General features: G+C 43.4%; 2 protein-coding genes across 2 annotated transcripts in view; one reads left to right on the top strand and one right to left on the bottom strand.

Annotated features, from left to right (window-relative positions):
• The first annotated feature begins 811 nt into the window (after positions 1 to 811).
• MCM9 (minichromosome maintenance 9 homologous recombination repair factor) overlaps positions 812 to 26,003 on the top strand; it is a 35,205-nt gene continuing 10,013 nt past the window's right edge. Inside the window, exons 1-7 of the mRNA XM_035109177.2 lie at positions 812 to 1,038; positions 3,334 to 3,650; positions 7,184 to 7,500; positions 8,746 to 8,827; positions 11,680 to 11,880; positions 14,488 to 14,613; positions 16,869 to 16,988. Of these exons, the coding sequence (XP_034965068.1) occupies positions 3,341 to 3,650; positions 7,184 to 7,500; positions 8,746 to 8,827; positions 11,680 to 11,880; positions 14,488 to 14,613; positions 16,869 to 16,988 (1,156 nt within the window). The 5' untranslated portion in view covers positions 812 to 1,038; positions 3,334 to 3,340. The remainder of the gene's footprint in view (positions 1,039 to 3,333; positions 3,651 to 7,183; positions 7,501 to 8,745; positions 8,828 to 11,679; positions 11,881 to 14,487; positions 14,614 to 16,868; positions 16,989 to 26,003) is intronic.
• On the bottom strand, positions 18,527 to 23,979 carry ASF1A (anti-silencing function 1A histone chaperone). Its single transcript, XM_060272651.1, has 4 exons — positions 23,558 to 23,979; positions 22,119 to 22,238; positions 20,108 to 20,280; positions 18,527 to 19,920 (listed from the first exon to the last, which is right to left on the bottom strand). Exons 1-4 carry the CDS (start codon positions 23,664 to 23,666, stop codon positions 19,708 to 19,710), a joined length of 615 nt encoding a protein of 204 aa, XP_060128634.1. The 5' UTR covers positions 23,667 to 23,979; the 3' UTR covers positions 18,527 to 19,707.

Here is a 26,003-nt window from a genome sequence, read left to right as displayed (position 1 = left end):
ATTCCAGTAGAAATCAGGCATGGCTCTCACTCTCTGGCTTCTGCCTGCTCCTTGCTCTCAGCTCTCTCGCACACCATTGTCCTCACTGTAAGCCAGGTGAGGGAGGAGGACCCACCAATTTGCTCTCTGGCACAAAACCACTTTATAGGCTACTAATGACCATGCTTAGGCCCATTAACACAAAAAGAAGCTGGCCTGGCTGTTTCAACTATGGAATCCTACATAGTTTTAACCCCCGCTGGATCCAGAACCCCAGAATTTAAAAGGGATTTAGCACCGTGCAGACTAACCCCCCCCTCTCAATATTTTGCATATATGTTGTTCCTGACAATGCCTGCCACTTATGTGCTTAATAAACACATATGCCTACCATTATATTTATTCACAAGCCGTACCAAGCTCAACGGGCAATACCTTCCAGGTAATCCCGTTAAGAGTCTTGGGCTAGGACGCAACACGATGCCCAAGCGAGGCTCACATCAAAAGGGCAAGTTACCTGGGCGTGAGCCCCCATAACACGCCTAAGCTCGCGCGCTGTTAAGCTTTGCACCCTGGCCTGACCTCTAGTTAGGGGCGAGACGAGAGGGGAGTAACAACTCACTTTCTCCCCTCCGCTGCTAACCGATTCCTTGGGTTTATTTCTGAGAAGAGAGGCATCGCTTTCCTTATCCTCCTCCTCTCTCCGGCGTCTCGCATCAACTCTCCCAAGCTCCTCCTAATAACCAGCAGCCAGCTCAGCTGAACGGGCCGGAGAAGGCGGGGACCGAGAGGCGCCTCGTCGCTCCCGCCAACTGCACGTCCCACCCACCGCAGCTACGGTACTACCGCCGGCGGCAGCGAAGACTGCGAGGAGTGGCCGGCCGACCCGCCTGGGTAAGTCTTAACGGAACCCCCGGAGGAAAGGCGGCGGAGCTCTTTCTTTCTCTTTCCCCCCTATAACGCGCTCCTCCGGGGTTCCGTCCTCCTTCACACGCTTCCCGGCGAATACGAAGAAGCCGCTCCGCCTGAAAGGCTGCGTCTCCCACAGCGGCGGAATTGGTTTGTACATAGGCGGCTATTACATTTTAGCCTTGCTTTACTTTGCAGCCGGCTTCTCGCGCCGCCCCTTTACGACTTCTGCTCTTTGCAACAAGTCACAAAACGACCCACCCCCGGGGGCTCCCGGCGCCCTGAGCGCGGCAGCGGGGCGGGGCTTTGCTTCCCACGAGCGCCGTGCAGCTGCGCTCCGGGCGCGGGAAATGCCGCTTCCTTCTGGGGCTGCAGCCGGCTCGGTGCTCGGTGCTCCCTCCACCGTCCACACACGGCGCTTGTCTGAGAGGGTTCAGCCTGAGGCGCGCGATTTTCTCGAGCAGTGCTCAGCACGACTGAGCGTGTGGAGAAGAGAACATGCGCAAAGTGCCTCTCCCTCTGCTCTGGAGACATAGGCGGCAGCAGCGTGTTAGGTTTTTGTGGGGACCGCTTTGCCGGCCGGGTGAGCTGCAAAAACACCTGTGATTAAAAATGAATACGGAGGCCAGAAGTTCAGGGCGACATGATGGTGGAGGAGAAGGGATTTGGCCTCCACTCTACCCTTCAGTCCTGGTGTCTTCCTTCCTGTTCAGTCCTGAAGCACCAAAAAGAGGGTTTTCAAGGCTTCCTGGTCAGAAGGCAAAAGTTCTTCTGTGAGCTCCTGTACCTGTCTTCAGAACAGGAGTAGCCAAGGTGACACCCTCCAATCAGTGTTGGACTACATCATTCCTGACCCTTGCAGGCTGGGGCTGAGTGGAGCTGGATCCTAACATCTGGAGGGAGCCACCTTGGCTGGCCCAGTGTGTTTGGTACTGTACATGGAAATTAACCAGTGAGCATTGCTCAGGTTGATAACTGAACCAAACTGCAGCTGATACATACCCTGAGTATGAGGAGGTATTAAAAATACTGATTTTTAATTAAATAATAAAATTCCTTCCCAGTAGCACCTTAGAGACCAACTAAGTTTGTTATTGGTATGAGCTTTCATGTGCATGCACACTTCTTCAGATACTTGATTTTTAATTAATTCAATTTAAAATCAAACATTCATTTATTTATTTGCTCAGCCGATTTACAATATGTATAACACCACCCTTTAATTTTCAGAGCAGCTAACATATTGCAATAAAAGAACGGAGCTTCTGAAATTCTTACCTGCGTGCTAAAACTTAGAAGCCTGCCTTTTCAGAGCTGTGTGCGTGAAAGAGAAGTTTTAAATTTGTCAGTTTAAATAAATAGGCATGGTGGGATAAGAAATTATTTGCTATATCAGTAATCATGTTTATCATTTGTTAAACACCAGATAGGTATAATGGGTACATTATTGTCCCTGTGTGGTCTTTTTTGAGTTTGGTCCCAAAGTGTCATTAGTACTGTACACAGACGACACACAGCTCTACTACTCCATAATACAGTATCTGAATCAGGAGAGGCTGTGTGTGATGTCAAGCGTTATCTGGGCACAGTGGACTAGATGAGGGCCAATAAAATGAACCTGAACCCTGGGAAGACAGAGGCTCTGTGGGTTTGTGGTTCCTGTGTCGGAGAGACTAGAAAATTTCCAGTTCTGGTTGGGGTTGCACTAACTCTGAAAGGACAAATTTGGGGTGCCCCTTAGAAGGTACCTGCACATTTTGCCCCATAATTTTCTTTCTAGGAGGGCTTGAGACTTACATTTTTAAAAAATGAAAGCTCAGCTTCTGGGACATTTTCATGGACACACCATGGTTCCCACAGGCATCTAGTTGGTGATTTCTGGCCTATACCTGCCCAATTACTGAGGTATTAGAGGAAACGTTGGTGGTCCCCCATGGTTCAGAGGCATGGCTCGTATCCACCCAAAACCATGCATTTTGTATTGTTGGCCCAGTTTTATGGAACTCCCTTCCGGTTGAGGTCATGCAAGCCAGGCATTTTAACTTATCTCTGATTTTATAGTTTTAACTGATGTTTCCCTTTCCTGTATTGTATTTTCTGTGCATCACTTAGAGACTACTGTAGTTAAGCAGTATGTAAATTGTTTAAATAAGAATATAAATAAAAGTTGGTGGGGAACACACCACGAACTGTAAAAATAAACATTGTTACTGAAATTTGTAGAAGTACAGTACAGGAGATGTGGGAGAGAATTTCCACTAGAAACTATGGTAGGCAGAAAACGTGATAAAAGTTCAAAGTCAATTGTCCAGAATGTGTTTTTAAAATTATTTTATTCATTTATTCAATTTATAGCCTTGCCTTCCTCCCAATGGAACCCAAAAGAAAAAGAAAGGTTGTCCGCAAATAATTTAAAAATGTGCATTTTTCATCTTCTAATTATAGGTTCACTATGCTTCTCAGTACTGAACAGATAAACCTAATTGGACAAGTGTTTGAGTCGTATGTTCTGGAGCACCACAAAAACGATCTCTTGCTGATTTTAAGAGAAAAAGATGATGATACGCATTACCCAGTTATTGTTGATGCTATGACGCTCTTTGAGACCAACATGGAAGTTGGTGAATATTTTAATGCTTTTCCCAATGAAGTGCTTCCCATTTTTGACAATGCGTTGCGCAGGGCAGCCGTGAGCCTTTCTCAGTCTGTTCCTCAGACGGATGACTTTGTTGTTAAACAAAACCTTCATGCCAGGATATCGGGTAAGACACGTCATCAGATTGCAATCAGGTACTGAATTGCATTGAAGAGAACCCCTCCAGGCATCAGTGTAATTTATTTATTAAAAAGAATCTTAATGATTATAGAATGTAAAAAAAGGGGGGGAGAGTCTGCTGTTTTGTTCAGTTTTCTTTTCTCCCTGCCTGTCTCCAGACAGTTCAAAGTGGCATGGAGGATTGCCATGCGCTTTGGGCGGTTCTCCATCTTTCCCTCCCTCTGAAATGGTTCTTACTCAGTCTCACCAGCTCCTAGATTTTACTGCTGTTATTAAATATCATTTCTTTTTTCCATTGTAATATTCATTCTCTGACCAATTATCTCTTCTCCTACCCCCACCCCCACCCTGCCCCAAGATGATTGCACCCCTTTGCTTGCTGGCCTCCTTATCTCTTATCTTATAAAGGGCAAAACAAGGTGGCTCCTATTATTCTTCAGATGCTTTCCTTTTGGATCTCAGTTGTCTGCTTGTCTGATGCTTTGCCTGACAACCATGCCAAAAAGATGTGCAGTTGCTTACTGAAGTGCTGTAGCTCTCTCTGGCTTGAGGTGCATAAGCTGTGCTTTAAGAAGGTCGTTGAGTTTAGGCCTATTAATAGAAAAAAGGATGCTGCAGGCAAAATGGTGGGAAGACATGAAGCTCTTCTTAATTTATGTAGAGAGTATAATATCTCCAATATTACAATAACACACACACACACACACACACACACACACACACACACACACACACCCAGGACTTATTTTGTGTTCTGACTGAATGATGGGGTGTTTTTGTTTTTAAAAGTACAGTGTGTTTCATGATCTATTTTTATGTTAATCACTCCCCTCAAAGGTTTCCTCCCTGTATACACCTGTAGTGTCACACTGAGGAAGAGTACCGGTATTGTTTTCAGAAGGAGATAGCGTGATGCTGTCAATTTTCCTTCCATAAGGCCTTGCATATCTTTATAATATTACCTATGCTAGTATCAGTTAATATGAATTCTATGAACCTGCAGATTTAGCATTTATTGCAAAGGAGTTAATGAAATGCGTACAAATGGGGGGGGCGCAGTTGAGGCAGGGGTGATCTGTCTTATAGAGATGAAGCAGAATATGGTCTCACAGTGATCACAGAATGCTTCCCAAGCCCTTGAGAACATTATAGGTTGCCATGGGAGTTTCCCACTAGCTATCTCCCTTTGTAGAATTTCTGTAAAACATAAATAGTTTCCAAGGCCACGAGAATATGGGGAAATAAAATTATTATTTTATATTTTATTATTTATTAAATTTGTATACCTGCTTCATCAGCTATTTATGGTTTATAATACAGTATAAAAATACACAGTGAGAGTCAATATTGACAAGATGGAATGTGTGCATAGGAGGGTGACCAAGTTGATACAGAGAACTGCCCACTAACAGTGTGTCTGTCTTATCTGGAGCGAGCTTCCATGTACAGTGGTACCTCGACTTACGAATGTTTCTACTTACGAACGGAGCTCTGTCCGCCATCTTGGATGCGGTTTAGATAGGATTTTTTTGACTTACGAATTTTTAGATAGGGTTGCTTCGACTTATGAATTTTTTCTCCCAATGCATTCCTATGGGATTCGACTTACAATTTTTTTCTACTTAGGAATGTGCGTTCGGAACGCATTAAATCCGTAAGTAGAGGTACCACTGTATTGGTTCTCATCCAGTCCATTAGCGAGACAAGACAATGGTCTGGCACATACACTGCCCCACCTGCAGATGTAAAGGAGAAGTAAGGCTGTGTGTCATCCGCGTATTGCTGAAAACTACTCCACAATTCGGGATGACTTCACTCAGTGGTTTCATGTAGATCAGTGGTTCCCAACAGGTGGTCCGGGGACCCCCAGGGGTCTGCGAGCTATGCCAGAGGGGTCCGCAAGATGCTATTAGAATAAAAAATATATTAAATTTATTTCGTATGATAACAGATTTTTTGTTTTGGCCGCTTCCTGCATGAGCAGAGTCTAGAGCAAAACTAGAATTAGAGGCAGTAGTTCTGCTGTATGCCGTTAGGTGGCGCTTTACAAACACTACTGTTTTGCAAAGAGGCAGCGCGCGCATTCTAAACGCTCACCTCCCCAAGATGCTTTGCGCGCGTCGGCTTCATTTGTGCGCTACTGCGCAGGTACCCTGTCTTCTCCATTCCTCTCCCTCCTCCCTGGCGCGCGCTGTTTCTTTGCAAAACAGTAGTGTTTGTAAACAAAGCGTTGTTTTTCGCGGAAGCTACAGTTCGCGTAGTTAAAAATGGACCGTTGGTTAAAAAGTGGTTCGTTAAAACGACGAAGGCCTACAGATGAAGAGGAAGATAATGCATTTGATGTTCAAGCAAGTAAGTCAATTAATGGGGGTCCTTGTCACAATAGCAGCTCGATGAGGGGTCCCTCGAGAAAATTTTGTTGGGAACCCCTGATGTAGATACTAAAATGTGATAAGGCTGTGTCAACAAAACAGGATAGCATAGAAGAGCCTAGGGTTCTCATCCAGTAAGAATCCTGCCACAGATCTTGCTGTCAGCACAGGGCCTGCACCATTTGCTTGTAAGGAGCTTGAAACCACTGCTGCATGGAAAGGAGGGGATTCTTGGCAGTCTGCAAAGGGTAATCTCATCCCATGAATAAAAGCTGTAAAAGAGCAACCTAAGTGTTTTTTATTGCCTATATGAATCCAAAATAACTTTAGGCTTTCGCGAAACATCACCCAAGAATTCTGGGGGTTGTGGGTGGCCAGCATATCATAAGCCTGACATTCACATATGCTTTAAAACCTCTTGAGTATTAGTTATGTGTTTTAAGCTTATTACCCTCATGATATATGTACTTATGTTTTATCTGCTGTAGCCAGTTGTATCTGCATTTGCTTTAGAAGTTTTGTGCAAAGTCATTCAAGTGGAAAACACTCCAGCATGTAATTAATTGAAAATTGCACATGGTAGGTTAATGGATAGATAAGTTCGAAAGCACGTTAAAGTGCAAGTAGATAAATAGGTACCGCTCCGGCGGGAAGGTAAACGGGGTTTCCGTGCACTGCTCTGGTTTCTCCAGAAGCGGCTTAGTCATGCTGGCCACATGACCCGGAAAAACTGTTTGCGGACAAACGTCGGCCCCCTCAGCCACTAAAGCGAGATGAGCGCTGCAACCTCAGAGTTGTTCATGACTGGACTTAACTGCCAGGGGTCCTTTACCTTTACCTTTATGCTAAGGGCCAAGGGTAGCTGACATAGTACGCCCTAAAAATTGCTGAACTACAGTTCCCATAATCCCTGACCATTGGCCATGTTCACTGGGGCTGTTGAGAGTTGGCGTGCCACCAGTTCCCAAGTTACTGGTAATGAAATACCGTGATGGCAGCTCTACATCAAGATGTATCTGAGAATGCCTTGCAAACTTGTGCTGCTGGGGAATTGAAAATGCAGCCTTGATGGGATTTATCAGTGACATAAGAAAACAGCTTTAATTAACCTTTGTGGAGTAATATTTTCTATGTGCTGATTTACCAGGTTTGCCTGTTTGCCCAGAGCTAACCAGAGAACACATCCCAAAGACCAAAGATGTGGGACACTTCCTCTCAGTCACTGGCACTGTTATTCGTACCAGCCTTGTGAAAGTCCTGGAGTTTGAACGGGATTACATGTGCAACAAGTGCAAGCATGTGTTTGTGGTCAAGGCTGACTTTGAACAATACTATGCTTTCTGCCGTCCGCCAGCCTGTCCTAACGAAGAAGGCTGCAACTCATCTAAGTTTACTTGCCTCTCTGGAACATCCTGTGGACCCAACAGTTGCAGAGACTATCAAGAAATCAAGATTCAGGAGCAGGTTTCAAATATATTTAAACTAATACCATGAATTTTCTGGGGTCCTAATTTTGCTATGGAAATTAATAGATAAATGTTAGCTTTAGTGATATGTCTCCTCCGTCCCTTTTAATATTGGTTATACCTTCTGCCATGGTTATGTGTCCAAGCCATGGCACATTAGTGCCTACCATTCATCTCTGCAGAATTAGGATCTCACAATAGGGTTAACACAAATTGGCAAAATGCTTAACAGATGATATGCCCTGATGACTGCTGTAGCCATTATAGTAACATGGATGCAAGCATAGAAATTATTATGCATTATTTTACCATTCTGCCTGCATTCTATCTGTATCTTATTAATAATTATGGCAAACTTCAAATATACTGTGTTGAGATTGTACTGAATTTTCCCTGGAGGACAAAAACAATACAGTTACCAGCATACATATAGATTAAATCCCTGTGTTGCAGCAAAATCACATTTTTGCATCTTCTTATAAGGAACATCTTAATTTTTAAGCAGACAGTCCTGGAGAATCACATTAGGTGTGCTTAAATAAACCATCAGGTAACAGTACCATTCCACATTGCTGTTTAGTTATTTTTCCCCCTTGATATTTTTCCAGCAGACGTTGAGAGATGTGAATTAAAATGATCAGCACCTAAAATGGTTTAAGACCGAATACTAGTTTCATCGTCACTGGTGGCTAACTTCCCACTCAATTTAATCTGAGCAGCATGCCCATTCAAATGCACTCTATAAGAGAAAGTGCTTTTGTTTCAATTCAGGAAAAGTTTAGTGTTTTGGAAACTTTGTATGCAGCATATGGAAATCCCAAAAAGTGCATGAAATTGATGTACAAGAGCAAGGTGGCAATTGAGCTCCTTCCTAATCCCCTCCCCACTCCCATATAATTGTAACAACCCAGCTGGTATCTCATCATTGCCTTGCATGTATTGGTTTGACATGTCAAGTGTCCCCATGCTGTAAAAGTATTTCAAGGCCACAATCCTATGCAGATTGATTTGGAAATAAGCCCCACTGAACATAATGGATTAAATTATGACTCAACTTGCATAGGGTCAGGCTGCAAATTATTTGGAAAGGGGTCACCATAGTATTCATAACCTGATTGAAATATAGACCAAATGAAAGCAGATAGCTTGGTCATCTCTAGGTAGCTATTTTAAGATTCTAGATCAGGATTATTTTGAACATTGTTTATCTTGAAATAAAATACATGCACCTCTTCCAATCCAGGTTCAAAGGCTCTCTGTTGGAAGTATTCCCCGTTCTATGATAGTTGTCCTTGAAGATGACTTAGTTGACAGCTGCAAATCTGGTGAGTTCTGTGTCACTGCCTTTTGAAAACATCTTCTTTAGGACTGTCCATATTTGAAAAGGTGAAACAGAGTTGTTACTGTCTAATAGTAAAATGTTATGTGCCATGTTGTTTTGCTGGCATTGTGGTTATACAATATGAAATCTTGATACTTTAGGACAATTGTGGCTTATCAGATGAAGCTTCCATTTCAAGGGGTACATTTTTCTTTTTAGCCTGCTGATCTTTTTAATGGAAGAAAAAGAAAACATACCTAAGTGGGTTTTTAAATGCACTTTTCATTAGAAATTTATTCCATACCTTTATTTAATCTAATGGTTATGTAATTAACATTTCTTTTACCATGTTGCAGTTGTTGTTGTTTAGTCGTTTAGTCGTGTCCGACTCTTCGTGACCCCATGGACCATAGCACCCCAGGCACTCCTATCTTCCACTGCCTCCCGCAGTTTGGTCAAACTCATGTTCGTAGCTTCGAGAACACTGTCCAACCATCTCGTCCTCTGTCGTCCCCTTCTCCTTGTGCCCTCAATCTTTCCCAACATCAGGGTCTTTTCCAGGGAGTCTTCTCTTCTCATGAGGTGGCCAAAGTATTGGAGCCTCAGCTTCACGATCTGTCCTTCCAGTGAGCACTCAGGGCTGATTTCCTTCAGAATGGATAGGTTTGATCTTCTTGCAGTCCATGGGACTCTCAAGAGTCTCCTCCAGCACCATAATTCAAAAGCATCAATTCTTCGGCGATCAGCCTTCTTTATGGTCCAGCTCTCACTTCCATACATCACTACTGGGAAAACCATAGCTTTAACTATACGGACCTTTGTAGGCAAGGTGATGTCTCTGCTTTTTAAGATGCTGTCTAGGTTTGTCATTGCTTTTCTCCCAAGAAGCAGGCGTCTTTTAATTTCGTGACTGCTGCCACCATCTGCAGTGATCAAGGAGCCCAAGAAAGTAAAATCTCTCACTGCCTCCATTTCTTCCCCTTCTATTTGCCAGGAGGTGATGGGACCAGTGGCCATGATCTTGGTTTTTTTGATGTTGAGCTTCAGACCACATTTTGTGCTCTCCTCTTTCACCCTCATTAAAAGGTTCTTTAATTCCTCCTCACTTTCTGCCATCAAGGTTGTGTCATCTGCATATCTGAGGTTGTTATTTTTTCCGGCAATCTTAATTCCGGCTTGGGATTCATCTAGTCCAGCCTTTCACATGATGAATTCTGCCATAGTTTACTGTGGTTGACACACTCAAAGGCTTTTGCATAGTCAATGAAGCAGAAGTAGACGTTTTTCTGGAACTCTCTAGCTTTCTTCATAATCCAGCACATGTTGGGTATTTGGTCTCTGCCTAAGCCTGCCTTGTAGAATTTTAAGCATAACCTTGCTAGCGTGTGAAATGAGTGCAATTGTGCGGTAGTTGGAGCATTATTTGGCACTGCCCTTCTTTGGAATTGGGATGTAGACTGATCTTCTCCAATCCTCTGGCCATTGCTGAGTTTTCCAAACTTGCTGGCATATTGGGTGTAGCACCTTAACAGCATCATCTTTTAAAATTTTAAATAGTTCAGCTGGAATATCATCACTTCCACTGGCCTTGTTATTAGCAGTGCTTTCTAAGGCCCATTTGACTTCACTCTCCAAGATGTCTGGCTCAAGGTCAGCAACCACACTACCTGGGGTGTACGAGACCTCCATATCTTTCTGGTATAATTCCTCTGTGTATTCCTGCCACCTCTTCTTGATGTCTTCTGCTTCTGTTAGGTCCTTACCACTTTTGTCCTTTATTATGGTAATCTTTGTACAAAATGTTCCTTTCGTATCTCCAATTTTCTTGAACAGATCTCTGGTTTTCCCCATTCTATTGTTTTCCTCTATTTCTTTGCATTGCTCGTTTAAGAAGGCCCTCTTGTCTCTCCTTGCTATTTTTTGGAAATCTGCATTCAGTTTCCTGTATCTTTCCCTCTCTCCCTTGCATTTTGCTTGCCTCCTCTCCCCCGCTATTTGTAAAGCCTCATTGGACAGCCATTTTGCTTTCTTGCATTTCCTTTTCCTTGGGATGGTTTTCGTTGCTGCCTCCTGTATAATGTTACGAGCCTCCATCCATAGTACTTCAGGCACTCTGTCCACCAAATCTAGATGAAGGGTTGGGTCAAAGTTTTTTAAACCCTAAACATAAATTTGATCTGTTTCCAAATATATTATTCTTTATATGCACAATTTAAAAATCATAATGTTTACCACTTGGTTGTTCCCTGCTTATAGTTTGGTTAATTAGTGGTTGTTAACATTAAACTTTGTTTTTAGCAGGTATTGTCTTGTTTATTTATTTTTATTTGAGCTGCATTGCCTCTAAAACTTTACAAATAAAGGTTTTTAAAAGTTGCTACATAGAAGATAATGTCATTGACATTAGGGGACAGCTCAGTCAGTAGAGCATGAGACTCTTAATCCCAGGGTTGTGGGGTTTGAGCCCCATGTTGGGCAACAGATTCCTGCATGGACTACAACTACATTATGCTTGTTGCCGCTTACAGCTCTATGATTCTCTGATTCCAATCCATCAGAGTGCTAGCATCTAAAGTATTTAGCTGTTAAACAGATGTCTACAGGTATTAACCAAAGTTAACTGGGAGAGAGTCAAATCATGTGCTCTGTATGCAAATGCTAAGTTTTATTCCTGACTTTCCCATTTATAAGGGTTGGGAAAGGCTCCTGCACAAATCCTTAGAAAGCCATTTCCAGTCAGAGTAGATGATGCTGAGCTAGATGGACCAAAAGTCTGAGTCAACAAAAGGAAGCTTCGTGTGTTCAGAATGTGATATGTGTGATAATTGTTTTGACTATTCATGTTTCTTTCCTCAGGTGATGACATAACAGTTTATGGAGTAGTAATGCAGAGGTGGAAACCTTTTCACCAGGATGCGCGTTGTGATGTAGAGATTGTCTTAAAGGCCAATTACATCCAAGTAAACAACGAGCAGATGTTAGGTGTTATAATTGATGAGGAGGTCCGCAAGGAATTTGAAGATTTTTGGAGAAAACATAGGAGCGATCCCTTAGCAGGTTTGTAAAAGAGAATATAACAGATTAGTGGAATGAATAAATGCTAACACACCATTTTTTTGTGGGGGGGGGCATACCGTATTCACAATTAGGCCTGTTTTGTTAGGTCTTATTTCTAAGCTGCCTGCTTTTATGGAGGGCAGTTGGACTTTTCTATCAGTTGGGCCATGCCTAAATATGCAAAACCCACCTGCGCTGTCAGTTGTTTACTCAATAAGTGCACATTTGATTCCTGTTTGTTTCATGCTCACAGCATTTTTCCTCATCAAGATACTTTGGCATCAGGAATTTTATTGTTTCTGAGCATTAAAAGCACTAAAACACATAGTTTCAAAGCTTTCTCCCAGATAATAAATTCATAGCAAATTTATTGCAAGTTCTATTATGAACTTAGTTGTACAGTGGTACCTCGGTTTACGAACTTAATCCATTCCTGAAGTCCATTCTTAAACCAAATCCGTTCTTAAACTGAAGTGCACTTTCCCTAATGAGGCCTCCCGCTGCCGGTGCCCTTCCGCCATTCTGCTTCCTTTTGCAGACCGAGGTAAAGTTCGCAAAACGGAACACTACTTCTGGTTTTGTGGAGTTCGTAAACTGAATAGTTTGTTAACAGGGCTATTCATAAACCGAGGTACCACTGTATGCACTTTTTATATCAATAGGTTAAAATGACATCAGAACGTACAGTATTGGTCTGTTGTTTTGTCTTATTAGATGATGTGTTGAACAGCATTGTACATTGTACTGTCCAAAAAGTTGTACAACACTTTAAGTGAGAATAACAAGAATACAAGAAGAAGTTAGAGTAAGACCATAATAAACTAGTAGTGGTGCTAGTAAAATCATTGGGACATTTATTTATTTATTTATTCATTCAGGGGGTCTATATTAGCATGACTTTATATGCCTGTTAGCTGCCTCATAAATAAAGTAGGATGTGGATCTATGAGGCATACACTACTTATTCCTTCTGATGTCTTGGTGTGCTGTGTGAACAACCTCTCTGTTCACAGACAATGCTATGTTTTTAATTAGAAAATTAATTAGAAAAAGTTAACCTGCCCTATCATTGTCTTGTGTTACTTTTCTGTAATGGGAACACCATGGATTTGTAGTTCCTTGGCCTTTGCTCTAGGGTAGAACTCTAGAGATAACCCCCCCCCTTTTTTTTCTTCTTCTTCAAAATTGGTACTGGTGGTTGAGCTTTCTATGCTAAAACTGACGGGGGGGATGTACAAGTTGAAAATGTGTAATTTGGTGCACTGCAATAATATGTACATCAGAAAGCAGAATTCTTTCTGTCACATCTCTCTACCAGTGAAATCATCATGAAGTGAGTTTTGCAGCTCGTCAGAGAAAAAAAAGGATTTCAGAGAAAACTGGAAAGAATACGACATTTTTAACAGAAAAAGGGACGCAAGCTAGTTTTCTGCTTAGTGTGTAATAAATGGTGCCTAATTGAATTTCCTAGTAACTTTCATTTTAAATGATGGAGCAGTGCTGTGACTATTCAGGTTGATGGATGGGGAAGAGACATCCAAGAGCAGGCATCCCCAAACTTGGCCCTCCAGATGTTTTGGGACTACAATTCCCATCATCCCTGACCACTGATCCTGTTAGCTAGGAATTATGGGAGTTGTAGTCCCAAAATATCTGGAGGGCCAAATTTGGGGGTGCTTGTCCTAGAGTCTGTGCAAGGGAGAAGTGGCCCTAGGGACAGACAGCCACACTACTTTATTTATTGGTTCTGTTTGTGTGACCCAGAGGCAGAAGCCAGGAGCTGGCTTTTATGCGGGTAATAAATATTTACTCGAAACTAAGAGTTCTGTGTGCAGTCAAATATGCACATTGTACCACTGCCTGTGCAAAGGTCCCCATTCATTTAAGTGGAGAGACTTGATCTGCTCAAAACTTCCTTTGCTTGAAATTAAGGATGTTCTTGCTGATGGGAGACTTCTGTACATCTGTCAGAGCTCTCACAGTCAGAACCAGTCTGTGTTACTTCTATGGCCCTTTGAGTATGCCCGTGAGGAATAATAATAAAGGTGTTTCACTAAAGCTATACATCTCATTTATTCCAGTAGCACAAGGCATGGTAGAGTGCTTCCGGTCACCTGACCTCTGGTCAGTTGTATCACTGCTGCTTATGGGAAGGTAAAGGAGGAGGGGTGAGGCAGCATGGAGGTTGGCATGGTGCAAATGCACTGGCAGGAGCATTGAATTAGCTCCACACCGTGCCAACCTTGCTGCCACCATTCCCTTCCACCTCCCAGTAAGCAGCAGCAACATGAATGAGCAGCACTTCTCCACTACACCATCTGCTACTGATCCAATTTCTACGTGCTCTCTAAGTATCACTGCCGACTGGAAAACACTGAATCTGGGCTTTTTTCTATTCAGCGTCTTGTGAGGCCATTCTCACAACAAACCAGTATTTACAAAAGTGCCACCTGATCATCATTATTTTTTAATTCACCTGTCATAGTTTATTACTATAAAGCAAGGAGTTCAAATGAGTAGTATCTTAGACATTTGTTTGGGAAATGTGTGTGATCAGATACAGTTTGTTATCAGCTGAACTAATTATTTTCCCTCCCCTCTTTTCAGGGAGAAATGACATTTTAGCAAGCTTGTGCCCTCAGATTTTTGGGTTGTATCTTGTGAAGTTGGCAGTAGCCATGGTGCTTGCAGGGGGTGTACAGAGAACAGATGCTGCAGGCACTCGGGTTAGAGGTTAGTATGTATAAAACCTATCCCCTCTTTTAAATACACGCAGCCCCCTATAGACCTGTCTCCTTTATCACTACACTGGGCTAAATTACTATACCACTTGCAGTATAAAAGAGCTGCCATCGTATGATTTTTTTAATCCCTTAGTGCTTTCTTGATAAAGTAGTCCGGTGAAAGACACTCACGTAAGTTATCATATCCCTAAAAACTCTAGAAAGCAACTGTATGTTGTACATTTTGAGGAACAATACCAACAGTCACAAAGACAGCTTTAAATTTGCTGTACAGTGGTACCTCTGGTTGCGAACGGGATCCGTTCCAGAGGCCCGTTCGCAACCTGAAAAGGCCGCATCCTGAAGCGCCGTGTCTGCGCAGGCGCGTTACGTAATTTGGCACTTCTGCGCATGTGTGCATGCTGAACCCAGAAGTAACCCGTTCTGGGACTTCCAGGTTTGGCGCATCCGTATCCCAAAAAGACGCATTCTGAAGCGGACGTAACATGAGGTATGACTACTACTTCACAGGATTGTGTCACTTTGTCATAACATTGTTGTGATGCTTATCGTAGTAGTTTAAAAATATTTTTTTATGACTTCTTTAAATTTAATTAATCCAACAGCAAGTTAATAACATTAAAAGAAATATTTGACCAGATTTTGGAGGGGAAAGAGCAAAATCTCACAAAAGCCTTGTTCACACATCATGCTAAACCAGGGGTTGGCAACATTTTTTGAGACTGGGCCGGTCCACTCCCCGGCAGACCTCTCGGTGGGCCGGAGCATGCGTGCCTGCATGTGCGCACACACTATTTCCAGCACACTTCTGGGACGAAGGAGCGCCCGTGCGCATGGCACATGCTATTTCTGGCGCTCTTTCAACCTGGAAATCGGTCCCTACAGTGAGGGGGGAAATGGCGCCACGGGGGGAAAAAAGAGCACAGAATCCCCACGCTGATCCACAGAACAGCTGTGGGCCGATTCCAGGAAGCTCATGGACTGGAAATGGCCCATGGGCCTTCGGTTGCCGACCTCTGTGGTAAACCATAGTTAACTATGATTAAAGGTGAATGTGCTGGGTGCATTAGGCTACAATTGCGAGTACCTTGCTCTTCTACCCCTTCTGTTGTTGCGTGTTGCATCTAAACTCAGACTCATTTTGTTGCTCTCGAAATAAACCCTGAGCTACAACCAAGGTTTGTTTGTGGCTTACCACTCATGGTTGTGTGGGGAGAAACAAAAGATGAGTCTAGGTTTGGACATGATGCTTAGTGAAACCATGGCTTTGCTGCCGACAACACAGAAGTAGCAGCAAAGCAGCTGCAATTTTAGCCCTATGCACCAGCATGCTTTGTGTTCATCTTTAAACAATAGTTAACCATGGTTTGAAGTGACATGGGAGCAAGGCCAGTATGTTTTGACAGCCTGAAACTTCAAATAATTTGATTCCAGTCTTTTCTTTCCATACTTGCCTGTCATTTTTTCTTAGATCTGTTACTGTAGAATTTTCAGCCAACTGCTTTTCCTTGTGTGGAGGGGCAGAAGTGCTGTGTGCTGGGCAGTAAATGTCACCACTTGCGTAGTTGGATATAATCCTAAGAGGTTTTTGAATGTGAGCGAAAATAAGCGAAAATAAAATAAAAGCATAATTGTAATGAGAACAAACAAAAAAAGGCAATTAGTCTCTAGGACGTTTCCATAAACCTTTCAGCACATGATCCTTCCTTAGCAAATTTTGGGGTTACATTTTTTAAAAAATAATATATTCCTATAAGAAGCTCAGGGTGGTGCACTTTCATTTTATTTTGCCAATACCTGTGAGGTTGGTTAGGCTGAGATCCTGCAACTGGCCCAAGGTAACCCAGTGATCTTCATGGGTGAATGGTAATCTGAATCCTGGTATCCAGGGTTCAGTATCAGGGTTGCAGTATGCAGGTAGCATTCAACACATGTTGTATTCAATACATGTGGGCATTTCTGGTTCAGGGGTCAGAGCAGATGGAGCACACAGGGCAGGTGGGTGAGATCCTTCTGTTTTTGTGAGTGTACATGCATTCAAGCACATATGATAAAACTGCCACTTTGTGACTATCTTTTCATGGAAAGCAGGATTAAAAATAAGGCTTTTCATTTAAAATACTGGAAATTGGCAGGCATGATGACATCATATTTCTAGTGTTCCATTATTTCATTGGCCTTGCACCGAATAATTAATCTAAAATGCTGCTTTAGCAAACACTTGTGCATTTGTTTCCCTGCAAGGTGAATCACATCTTTTACTGGTTGGTGATCCTGGAACAGGGAAATCTCAGTTTCTGAAATACGCAGTAAAGATTACTCCACGTTCTGTACTTACAGCAGGAATTGGATCCACAAGTGCAGGTAAAAGGAGACATCCAAATGCACATTCAACTGCAGTTGGAATTTTTGTTTATATTGGGGGAGGAGGCAGTTGACAATTACCTTCTGAAAATATCTACATCTTTAGGTTGTAATGAAGGAGTGGATTTTTTTAGTATTACCGGTATTCACATGCAATATAACTCTTGGTAATAGTTCATTGAGGGAAAAGCACTCTGTAGGAAACAGGACTTGAGTTTTGAGTCCTACCTCAAGATGCTGATGTGTCTATACATGACAAAACATGTCTTTTTATTCCCAGAAGGCTCGATGTGCTTTGCACACAGGATGCCCTAACTTTAATCTGCAAGCTCTTAATTTTAAAGGACTCTTCAGAACATGAGAGTAGTTCTGCTAGTTCAGACTGAGGGTCCATTTAGTCTAGCATTCTGTTCCCACAGTGGGCAAATAGCTATGGTTAAGCTCACAAGCAGGACATGAGGTCAGTAGGTTTCTTCCAGTTTCCCATCTGCTGGTACTCAACCTTATTGCCACATAGCCTTTATCCTCAATTTTTAATCCAGTCCCTTTTAAGCCATCTAGCTTGGGGACCATATTTTCACACCCTGTTGTAGCAAACCCCCAAGTTTATATTTTACAATACTTCCTTTTGTCTGTCCCGTATCTCCTGAAGTTCAACTGCATTGGATGAACCCAGGGCGTCTATCTCTAGTTTTGTGTCATGGAGCAGGGCTGTGTAGGGACCCTAGGAGGCCATTGCCAGTTGGGCAGAACCGGAATAAACGGACTAGTCATCTGTCACAGTGAACCTTTTCCAATATTTCGGCCCAGTTGTGTTTTCTCTTTGCGAGGACCTAAGAAGAATACGGGACGTGGGTGGCGCTGTGGGTTAAACCGCAGAGCTTAGGGCTTGCCGATCAGAAGGTCGGCGGTTCGAATCCCCGCGACGGGGTGAACTCCCGTTGCTTGGTCCCTGCTCCTGCCAACCTAGCAGTTCGAAAGCACGTCAAAGTGCAAGTAGATAAATACTGGTAGGTACCACTCTGGCGGGAAGGTAAACGTTTCCATGCGCTGCTCTGCATTTGCCAGAAGCGGCTTAGTCATGCTGGCCACATGACCCCGAAGCTGTACGCCGGCTCCCTCGGCCAGTACAGTGGTGCCTCGCTAGACGAATTTAATTCGTTCCACGGGGCTTTTCTTATAACGAAAAAATTCGTCTAGCGAATCTCATAGGAATGCATTGAAATGCAATTTTTTTTGCCCACAGGAACGCATTAATTAAATTTCAATGCATTCCTATGGGAAACCGCAATTCGCTAGACGAAAACGAATTCGTCTAGCGAGGTAACCTCCGCTAGAAAAAAACCTTTCGTTAAGCGAAAATTTTGTTAAGCAGGGCATTCGTTAAGCGAGGCACCACTGTAAAGCAAGATGAGCGCCGCGACCCCAGAGTCGTCCGCAACTAGACCTAATTGTCAGGGGTCCCTTTACCTTTTTAAGAATACACTTTTATCTCCCAGCGAGACATTTAGGATCTTGTTTGGCCCAGGAGTTCAGTTCCCCTTTCTTCCCACACTATATAGCATCAAATATAAAATAATCACACTTGTGCGCATATAGAGCAGGCATCCCCAAACTGCGGCCCTCCAGATGTTTTGGCCTACAACTCCCACGATCCCTAGCTAACAGGACCAGTGGTCAGGGATGATGGGAATTGTAGTTTGGGGGGTTCCTGATGCTGTCCCAGGCGCCTTCAGCTTCTGTTGCTTTAAATTCTATTCATCATGTTTCATGCAATGGGCCAGTGTGTGGGAGGTCTCAGACCAAGTATGTGGCTGGCAGGCTGATAAATATTTTAAGCCACAACTTACACATAAGCGTTTGTAAGCCTTACTGCTTGATGAGGACTACTGTAATGTGCATGACTTATTATTTTGGTGCAGTGGAGGATTTGAGTTTAGTGTCTATGATCCAAGAGCACATGCATCTAGGCCAGCACAAACCTTTTAGCCCAGTATTTCTTTCTGTGGTAACACTGCATGGCATGCCACGAACAGCGCGTGTGAGAAGGGTGGGGGGGAAACCTCATAGTACACGCACAGTAGTATTCCACACAAACGTTTTGATGCTGGACTAAATCGTGTTGTTAAAGTCGTATGTGCCTTGAAAAGGCAGCTGTGGTTTATGCTACGCTTCCTGCTTTCCAAACAGAGGCTGTTTAGAATAGTCTTGCATATGTATTAAACAAGTAGTAGATTTAACTTCTTCAGCTCAGTTGGTTAGAGTGTGGTGCTGATAACCCCAAGGTTGCAGGTTCGATCCCCATAAGGGACAGCTGCATATTCCTGCACTGCAGGGCGTTGGACTAGAATAGATGATCCTCAGGGTACCTTCCAACTATTCTATGAGATATCTAACTTCCTATATTTCCCTCAACCCCCACCCAGCCTGCAGGGGAGGAAAAAATACGGTAAATAAATGTTTTAATAATATACTTAGTATGGACTAAGCAAACCCTCAGAATTACTTAAAAATAATTTTTATTTATACATCCACTCAAATACTTTTTCCTTATAAACTTTCTACAGAATGTGGGGTTTTTTAAAATGAATTCTTCACATGTTGAATATGTAATTCCCGGGAAATGGTTTCTGGTGATGGTGTGTGTGTATCTGTGTGTATGTGTGTCTCTGTGCTGTCTACATCCTAACACATACATAGCACTGAAAGGTAAGTCGGGTCACATGCAGTCCATATGAGATTCTAACATAACATTTAGTGAATTTTCTGATGTTGACCATCCTTTTGAAGCAGAAGGCAGTGCATCTGTAGAAAGGAGTGACTGAAGGTTTGGGTTGCTGCTCTCTGCATCTGTCAGTTTTTCAGTGTTGTCCTCCCAGTTAATGTGGAATCTTGTGACCCTGGGGTTAGATGCCAAAATATTCCTCTGGAGCTGCAAAACAAGGACATTCACATCAACATTTTGGAGTTGCATCAGATACTCTTGACTTCTGAAGCAGTCTTAGAACAAATTCAGGACAACTTCTTTTTAAAATTTGACTTGCCGATTTATTTCTTAGCATTTTAATTCTAGGTAACAATAGGATTTTAATAGATAAGCAAAGCGTAATAACTCCTACCTTAGAAAAATCTGGCTTTACTGGAGGGTTTTCTCTCAATTCTGTTTCAGTATATTCATTGTTCACATAATAGCCAACTCTAATAAATTCTTGACCTCTGTAGGTGCAGGTGATTAACACAACTGTGACTCCTACAGCATCTGCATCAGGAATTAGTCCTGGATTAGGAGCATCTGCCTGCAGCAAAAAACAAAACAAAACACAAGATTGACCAAAGCTCTCCCACTTTTTTTGTTTGGAAACCACTATGCTCACAAGATAAGAGATTTGACACAGTACTTACTGATGCCAATTGAACTAAGAAGCAGAAAAGTTCTAATCTTCAGGTTTTCAGTCAAGGACCATCCTGTAATTGTTTCAGCTCCTTGGTATAGATTAGTTATATTCCAAGCTCATTTTATTTTTGTGAGGTCTTTTAACTTGTTACTAGTGGGGTTTTTTGTGGACTTCCTTTAGTAAAACAAACCAGGTTGTACCCAAACTTCCTTAATTTTTTACCCAAAAGAGCAAACACCACAGCTTTTAGCTGTGTGGATTCACACCCACCCACCCATCTGCACATAATGTTAAGCCATGGTTCATTTAAATATCTGAACCCTGCCCAGCAGACTAATCATTTTTTTCCTGACAACAAACCATTATGTGAAGCCAGTTTGTTGTTGGCGTACAAACCACAGCTAGTTTTAACTATGGTTTGTCTTGTCTGAGCCTAGCAGCCTTACCTAACCATGGTCTGCTTAGTAGCTCCAAACTAGACACACACCAAGCTACAGAGGCACAAGGCAAGAGCCACTGGGTAACAAATCAAACTTTGGGGAAACAAAATATTGGCTTGTTGAACACACCATGGTTAAAACCAGCTACATACAAATGCAACTACATAACACTGTAATAATCCCCTTGCGGAGAGATGCACAGAACTAAAGTGTATTAGGAAGTGCATTCTGTGCTGCAATTGCAAGTCACAAAGTGTTCAGTGGCCTCTAAATGCATTGTTTTCTCCTTTCCTAAAGAACACTCCACCCAAAAAGCATTGTGTGCTCTTAATATTTTTGGGCAGATTTTTGGCCCCACGGAGGTCCCAATGAGGCTCACAAATTTTATGTATGCATCTATATTGCCGCCAATTAAGGAGGTGACCAGAAGCAACATAACAATTAACTCATGGGTTCAGATAATGTTAAAAGCCGTCTACAAAAATGACAATCCTTTACAGCCCTCTTGATGATTTGGAGACTGGGCTAGATGGCCCCCCTAGGGTTGTAAATTCCAGAGCCCAGGCACATTTACAAAGAAGTCAATATCCTGCACATCCACCAGTTGCACGTCAGAAAGCAGGAGGACACACAGCCTCCCCTGAAAAGTTTGGTGATATCTAACTCATTCATACTCAGTGTGAGCAGTTGCAAGTCTGATGACCAAAATATTACCTACGATTGCATGCACATAGCTTATGTTACTGTATTCATGAAAAATGCATGAAAACCATTCCTCTAAAACACTAAAAAAAATCCTACTGAAATTAAATTTATTACCCCATATACAGTATTTCCCTCCCTTCTATTCCCAGAAGAGATTTTTTTGTAGCAACTCTCTCTCTTCTAGAGCAGAGCCAACTTACTGTTTATGATGAATAGCTAACATGCTTGGGTATGTATGTCCCCATGTTCTTGGTTAAAAATCAGCACCCAGAGGAAGAGTTGTCCAGCCTTGGGTTAAACATTACTGAACATTTTCTATCCTTTTAAAGCAGGCATCCCCAGACTTCGGCCCTCCAGATGTTTTGGACTACAATTCCCATCATCCCTGGCCACTGGTCCTGTTAGCTAGGGATCATGAGAGTTGTAGGCCAAAACATCTGGAGGGCCACAGTTTGGGGGTGCCTGTTTTAAAGCAAAGAGCAGTACTGATCTTCAGTCACATGTAATTTGTGACTGCTTGTGGCAAAAGTAGCCATCTGAACATAAACACACACAATGTTTTAGAATTTCCTAAATGTTTAAAAGCAGACTTGCCTGAAATACAAACATATGTCTTCCTGCAGGAACAGGGCCCACCAAAACTGAATCTAGAACTTGATCGTACTCCTCGCTTTCTGCGGAGCCCACGTAGATAATTTTCCATTCCAAATCTACATTAGAAAAAGAAAAGCCTTTTAGTACTTTTGCTTTACCTAAAATAAAACACAAAAAATCATTGTAGTCTCTTAACATTAGTAAAGCCAGTTGACATTAACTCAATGATGTTTACATTTATTTGAAAGCAAATATTGAAAACTAGCAGGGCTGACTGAAAATAATTAGTATTTACCTCCAAGGAAATGTTTTACAATACTGAAAAATTGTTTTGAAGAGGTTTGTCAATACTGTACATTACTAGCACTTTTAAGTGTTAATCTAGACAACTGTAGCCTTCTGCTCAATTACTGCATGACTTCGTAATATTTAGTGGTTGAGGCTGTGGTCCTAACCTGTTACCTGGGAGTAAACCCTGCTGAATTCAACAGGACTTCTCACTAGACAGTAGGTTAGGATAGCAAGTTCTGGAAGAGGCTTTAAGTATTTGTTCTTCCTGCCTGCCTAGGGCAGAGACGTTTCTGAAGGGTGAGGGCAGAAGTTGCCAGCTAACTCTCGTAGGGAAAGGGTTGCTGACCTCACTACCCCGAGAGGGGCAAGAGTGGAGGTCCGAAGAGAGGCTTGTTAGGCTATCCAGACGAAAAACAACACACACACTACAAACCTCCAGGGCGTTCCCCAAAGGAAACTTCCGTCTGAAAGGGGTGTCACAATTAAAAAGTTATGCAAACGTAAAGTAGTACCAGAAGTACTTTTAAGGCCTTTTTTAAAAAGGCATCGTTAAAATTCTGTTGTTGTTTTTCTAAAGCGTTTTAAACATGTCACACACACCCCTTCATGCGAGCACTAAAAGCGGATGAGTGGAAACCACTTAACTTGCAGGTGTTCTCAGCCCCCCCCCCAAACCTATAGCACCCCTTTGGTTCCTTTGCACTGGGTAGTTGTGCCTCTCCCGGCTCGCCTCCCCCCACACCAACCCGAAGCGTGCGAGGTGTTTCCGTTGAGCCCTCCTCCTCTCGCGTACGCGCCCCGCCACCCCCTCCAACACACAGCAGCAGCAGTACAATGCTGGCAACATGGCTGCTCCCAGCGCTCAAACAAGTTCCTTGCAACTTAAAGGTTTCCCTTCCTCGTGAGCGGAAGACCGGAGAAGCTGGGCGCACGGTGCGGGCGCTGCCGGGTTGGGTGGGAGAGGAGGAGGCGACGGCTGCAAAGCCCACCGTCCTTCCGTCATGCCAGATGCAGAGGTGGCGGTGGAGGAGAGGGAACAGCAGCAAGCAGCAGCAGCGAGGCCTTTGCAAACTTTAAGCCTGGGAAGGGGAAAAGCCCGAAAGGGCTTGGCCAGCGCCGGGGGGGGGGGAGGAAATCCACTCACCTTCGGACAGGTCCTCGATGCACTCGAACGTGATCTCGAATTGGAAAGGGTTGTAGAAAGGAGAAGGGTTGTCCAGCACCACGACGTTGTTCACCTGAACCTTTGCCATATTTCGGGGAGGGGGGAGGGGAGACCCGCAAACAATAGTCGCGGCGTGTTACCGCAGCCCAAGAAAAGTCCAGGGGGCTCCCCTTTTGCAGGACGCAAACCCCAGCGCCGGCAAGCGAGCACGTTGAGAGTTAGGAAACTTTGAGGTTTGGGCTGCTAAAAAAAACCCAAAAAACCCACCACCAAAAAACTCTCCCTTCTCTGTCTTCCCCTTTCTTATTTTTCTCTCTCTCTTTTTTAATGTTGCACCGAGAGCACTCCACACTGTTTTGCAGCTTTCCTGTTACACTAAACTACAGCCCATTCTGCTCTGTTAACTGGCAGGGCTGGCGCGGATTGGCTGCACGCTGAGCTATGGCCCTCCTCCTGCAGCCGAGGCTTCCCCGAAAGAGCAAGATGGGCTTCCGTAGCCCGAGTCGAGTGGGAAGCTTTAGCTGGCGCTCCACCTGCTGGACCAGAGGAGGGTGAAAGGGCTGGAGAGCGAAGCGAGCGACGCTAGAGAGAAGTGAACTTGTCTTAGCGTAATTGAAGCGATGAGAAAAAAGGAAAGAAAAAACACTGCTTATAAGTGGTGCTTCCCATGTTGATTCCCCCCCCCCAAAAATAAATAAATGGTGGGCTGAGGCTCCTCCTCAGAGGGCTTGTCCACACTGAATTCTAATGTGCACTTGAAGCTGTTTGTGTCTCTGATTTTTTGGTGGTGTCTACATGATGTTTTCAAGTGGCAGCCATTCCCTCCCCACCTCCACTGTGTCCAAAACACACAGACTGAATTCGGATTTTGGATGTGAAACATCAGGATAGATTTGGGAGGCATACAATTGTACTTATGTACATACACACACAAACAAACATACACACACATGGAAACAGCAGTCCACATATGCATTAATGCCCTATTGTGGACACCTCTAGAGCAGCGTTTCTCAACCGCTGTTCCGCGGCACACTAGTGTGCTGCGAGACGCTGGCTGGTGTGCCGCGACGTGCGGCGACGAGAAGGGCGATTTGCATTGTCACGTGCCTGGCGGCTGCCAATAGCCAACGCTGACCCGCCGGAAAGCAATATTTCTCCTCCTCTTTCCCAAAGCTCAGTGCAAACGAGCCTGGCGGGCGCCAATACACAGCACTGACCCGCCGGAAAGCAATATTTGGCAAGTGTTTCTTACAGTCATAATTATAGTATAGGGTGGCACAGAGTTAATTTTTTTAACTTTTTTAATGGTGGTGTGCCTCGTGATTTTTTTCACGGAACAAGTGTGCCGTGGCCCAAAAAAGGTTGAGAAACACTGCTCTAGAGGCCCTGCTTTGGTGTGTTCTCCCCTTCCGAAACACAGTGGGTGGCAACATGAGCCAGGGCCTTCTCTGCAAGGGCATCAAAACTGTAGGACTTTCTAGTTTGCCTTTGTTTTCTTGCTAACTTGCAGATGCCAGACCATGGTAGCTCTCTTCTGGAGGTCTTTTTTGGATTGCCTTGATTATCCCTTTGTCTTGTTTCTGCTGCTCAGCTTATTGTTACTGCTAATTACCTTTTCACTGGGTGTTTTAAACATTTGGTATGTTTTTTGTGGTGTTGTGGAAAGATAGGATTCAGGCAGTTGGTAACAGGAGCAGTCTTTCTTTTCTAGTGATAGGTGGCGTTTTCTTGTGTTTGCTTGTTGCCTCGCACAGGAAGCCTCTATGGAACCCCCAGAGGGACAAACTAGGGATGACGATTACAGGAACCACCTAGTGGTTTTTTTCTTGCACTACAACATTTCTTTCTAATCATGTCATTGTGTTGCTTATGGACATGTGACTTATAAGGCACTGTCACTCACAGGCCAGCTCTTTTTTAAATTACAATGTGAGGAGGAAGTCCCGGGTTTCATTTCTTGCTGCACACATGTGAGACATAAAAAGCTTTAATGGCGCAATTGCACCTCTTTAACTTACTACCCTGGTTCAGCATCCTAGGTGTTTACTTGCACAAGTGCAATCCACAGCTGTTGATAAGTGCAACGGTCATTGCACCAGAACTTGCCCACCCTTTGCGTAGCTCAGCGGACAGCAACATACTCAAAAAGAAACCACCAGAGCAGCAGAGAGAAGGATGCACTGCTACTGTGCTCTCTTTCATAAATGCAACTGAATTTCAAGTTTCCTTTAACAGATGAATGTGAATTGATTTTCCATTAGTCTATTTATACTATAGAATATCATGAATGATAAGATACCAGATTTAGGGTGCAACCAGGTGTAATGTAAAGAGAGAACTTGCAGGAGGTCCCTTAGCCAAAGTATGAGTCTGGCTTCCATCCTTGGTTTGCATTTTGAATGACAGGTATACATTATCAGTG

The sequence above is a fragment of the Zootoca vivipara genome, chromosome 3, assembly GCF_963506605.1.
Source record: "Zootoca vivipara chromosome 3, rZooViv1.1, whole genome shotgun sequence".
Classification (NCBI taxonomy): domain Eukaryota; kingdom Metazoa; phylum Chordata; class Lepidosauria; order Squamata; family Lacertidae; genus Zootoca; species Zootoca vivipara.
Note: the sequence above shows the minus strand (reverse complement) of the source record. Positions and strands in the feature narration are given on the sequence as shown.

What these genes read in the sequence shown, in the direction of transcription:
- ASF1A (XM_060272651.1), bottom strand. Translation starts at nt 23,666, where the DNA reads ATGGCAAAGGTTCAGGTGAACAACGTCGTGGTGCTGGACAACCCTTCT. An exon ending in CATCGAGGACCTGTCCGAAG is followed by an intron (nt 22,239 to 23,557) that starts GTGAGTGGATTT and finishes TTTCTAATGTAG; the next exon opens with ATTTGGAATGGAAAATTATC. An exon ending in TAAAGCCAGATTTTTCTAAG is followed by an intron (nt 19,921 to 20,107) that starts GTAGGAGTTATT and finishes CTTGTTTTGCAG; the next exon opens with CTCCAGAGGAATATTTTGGC.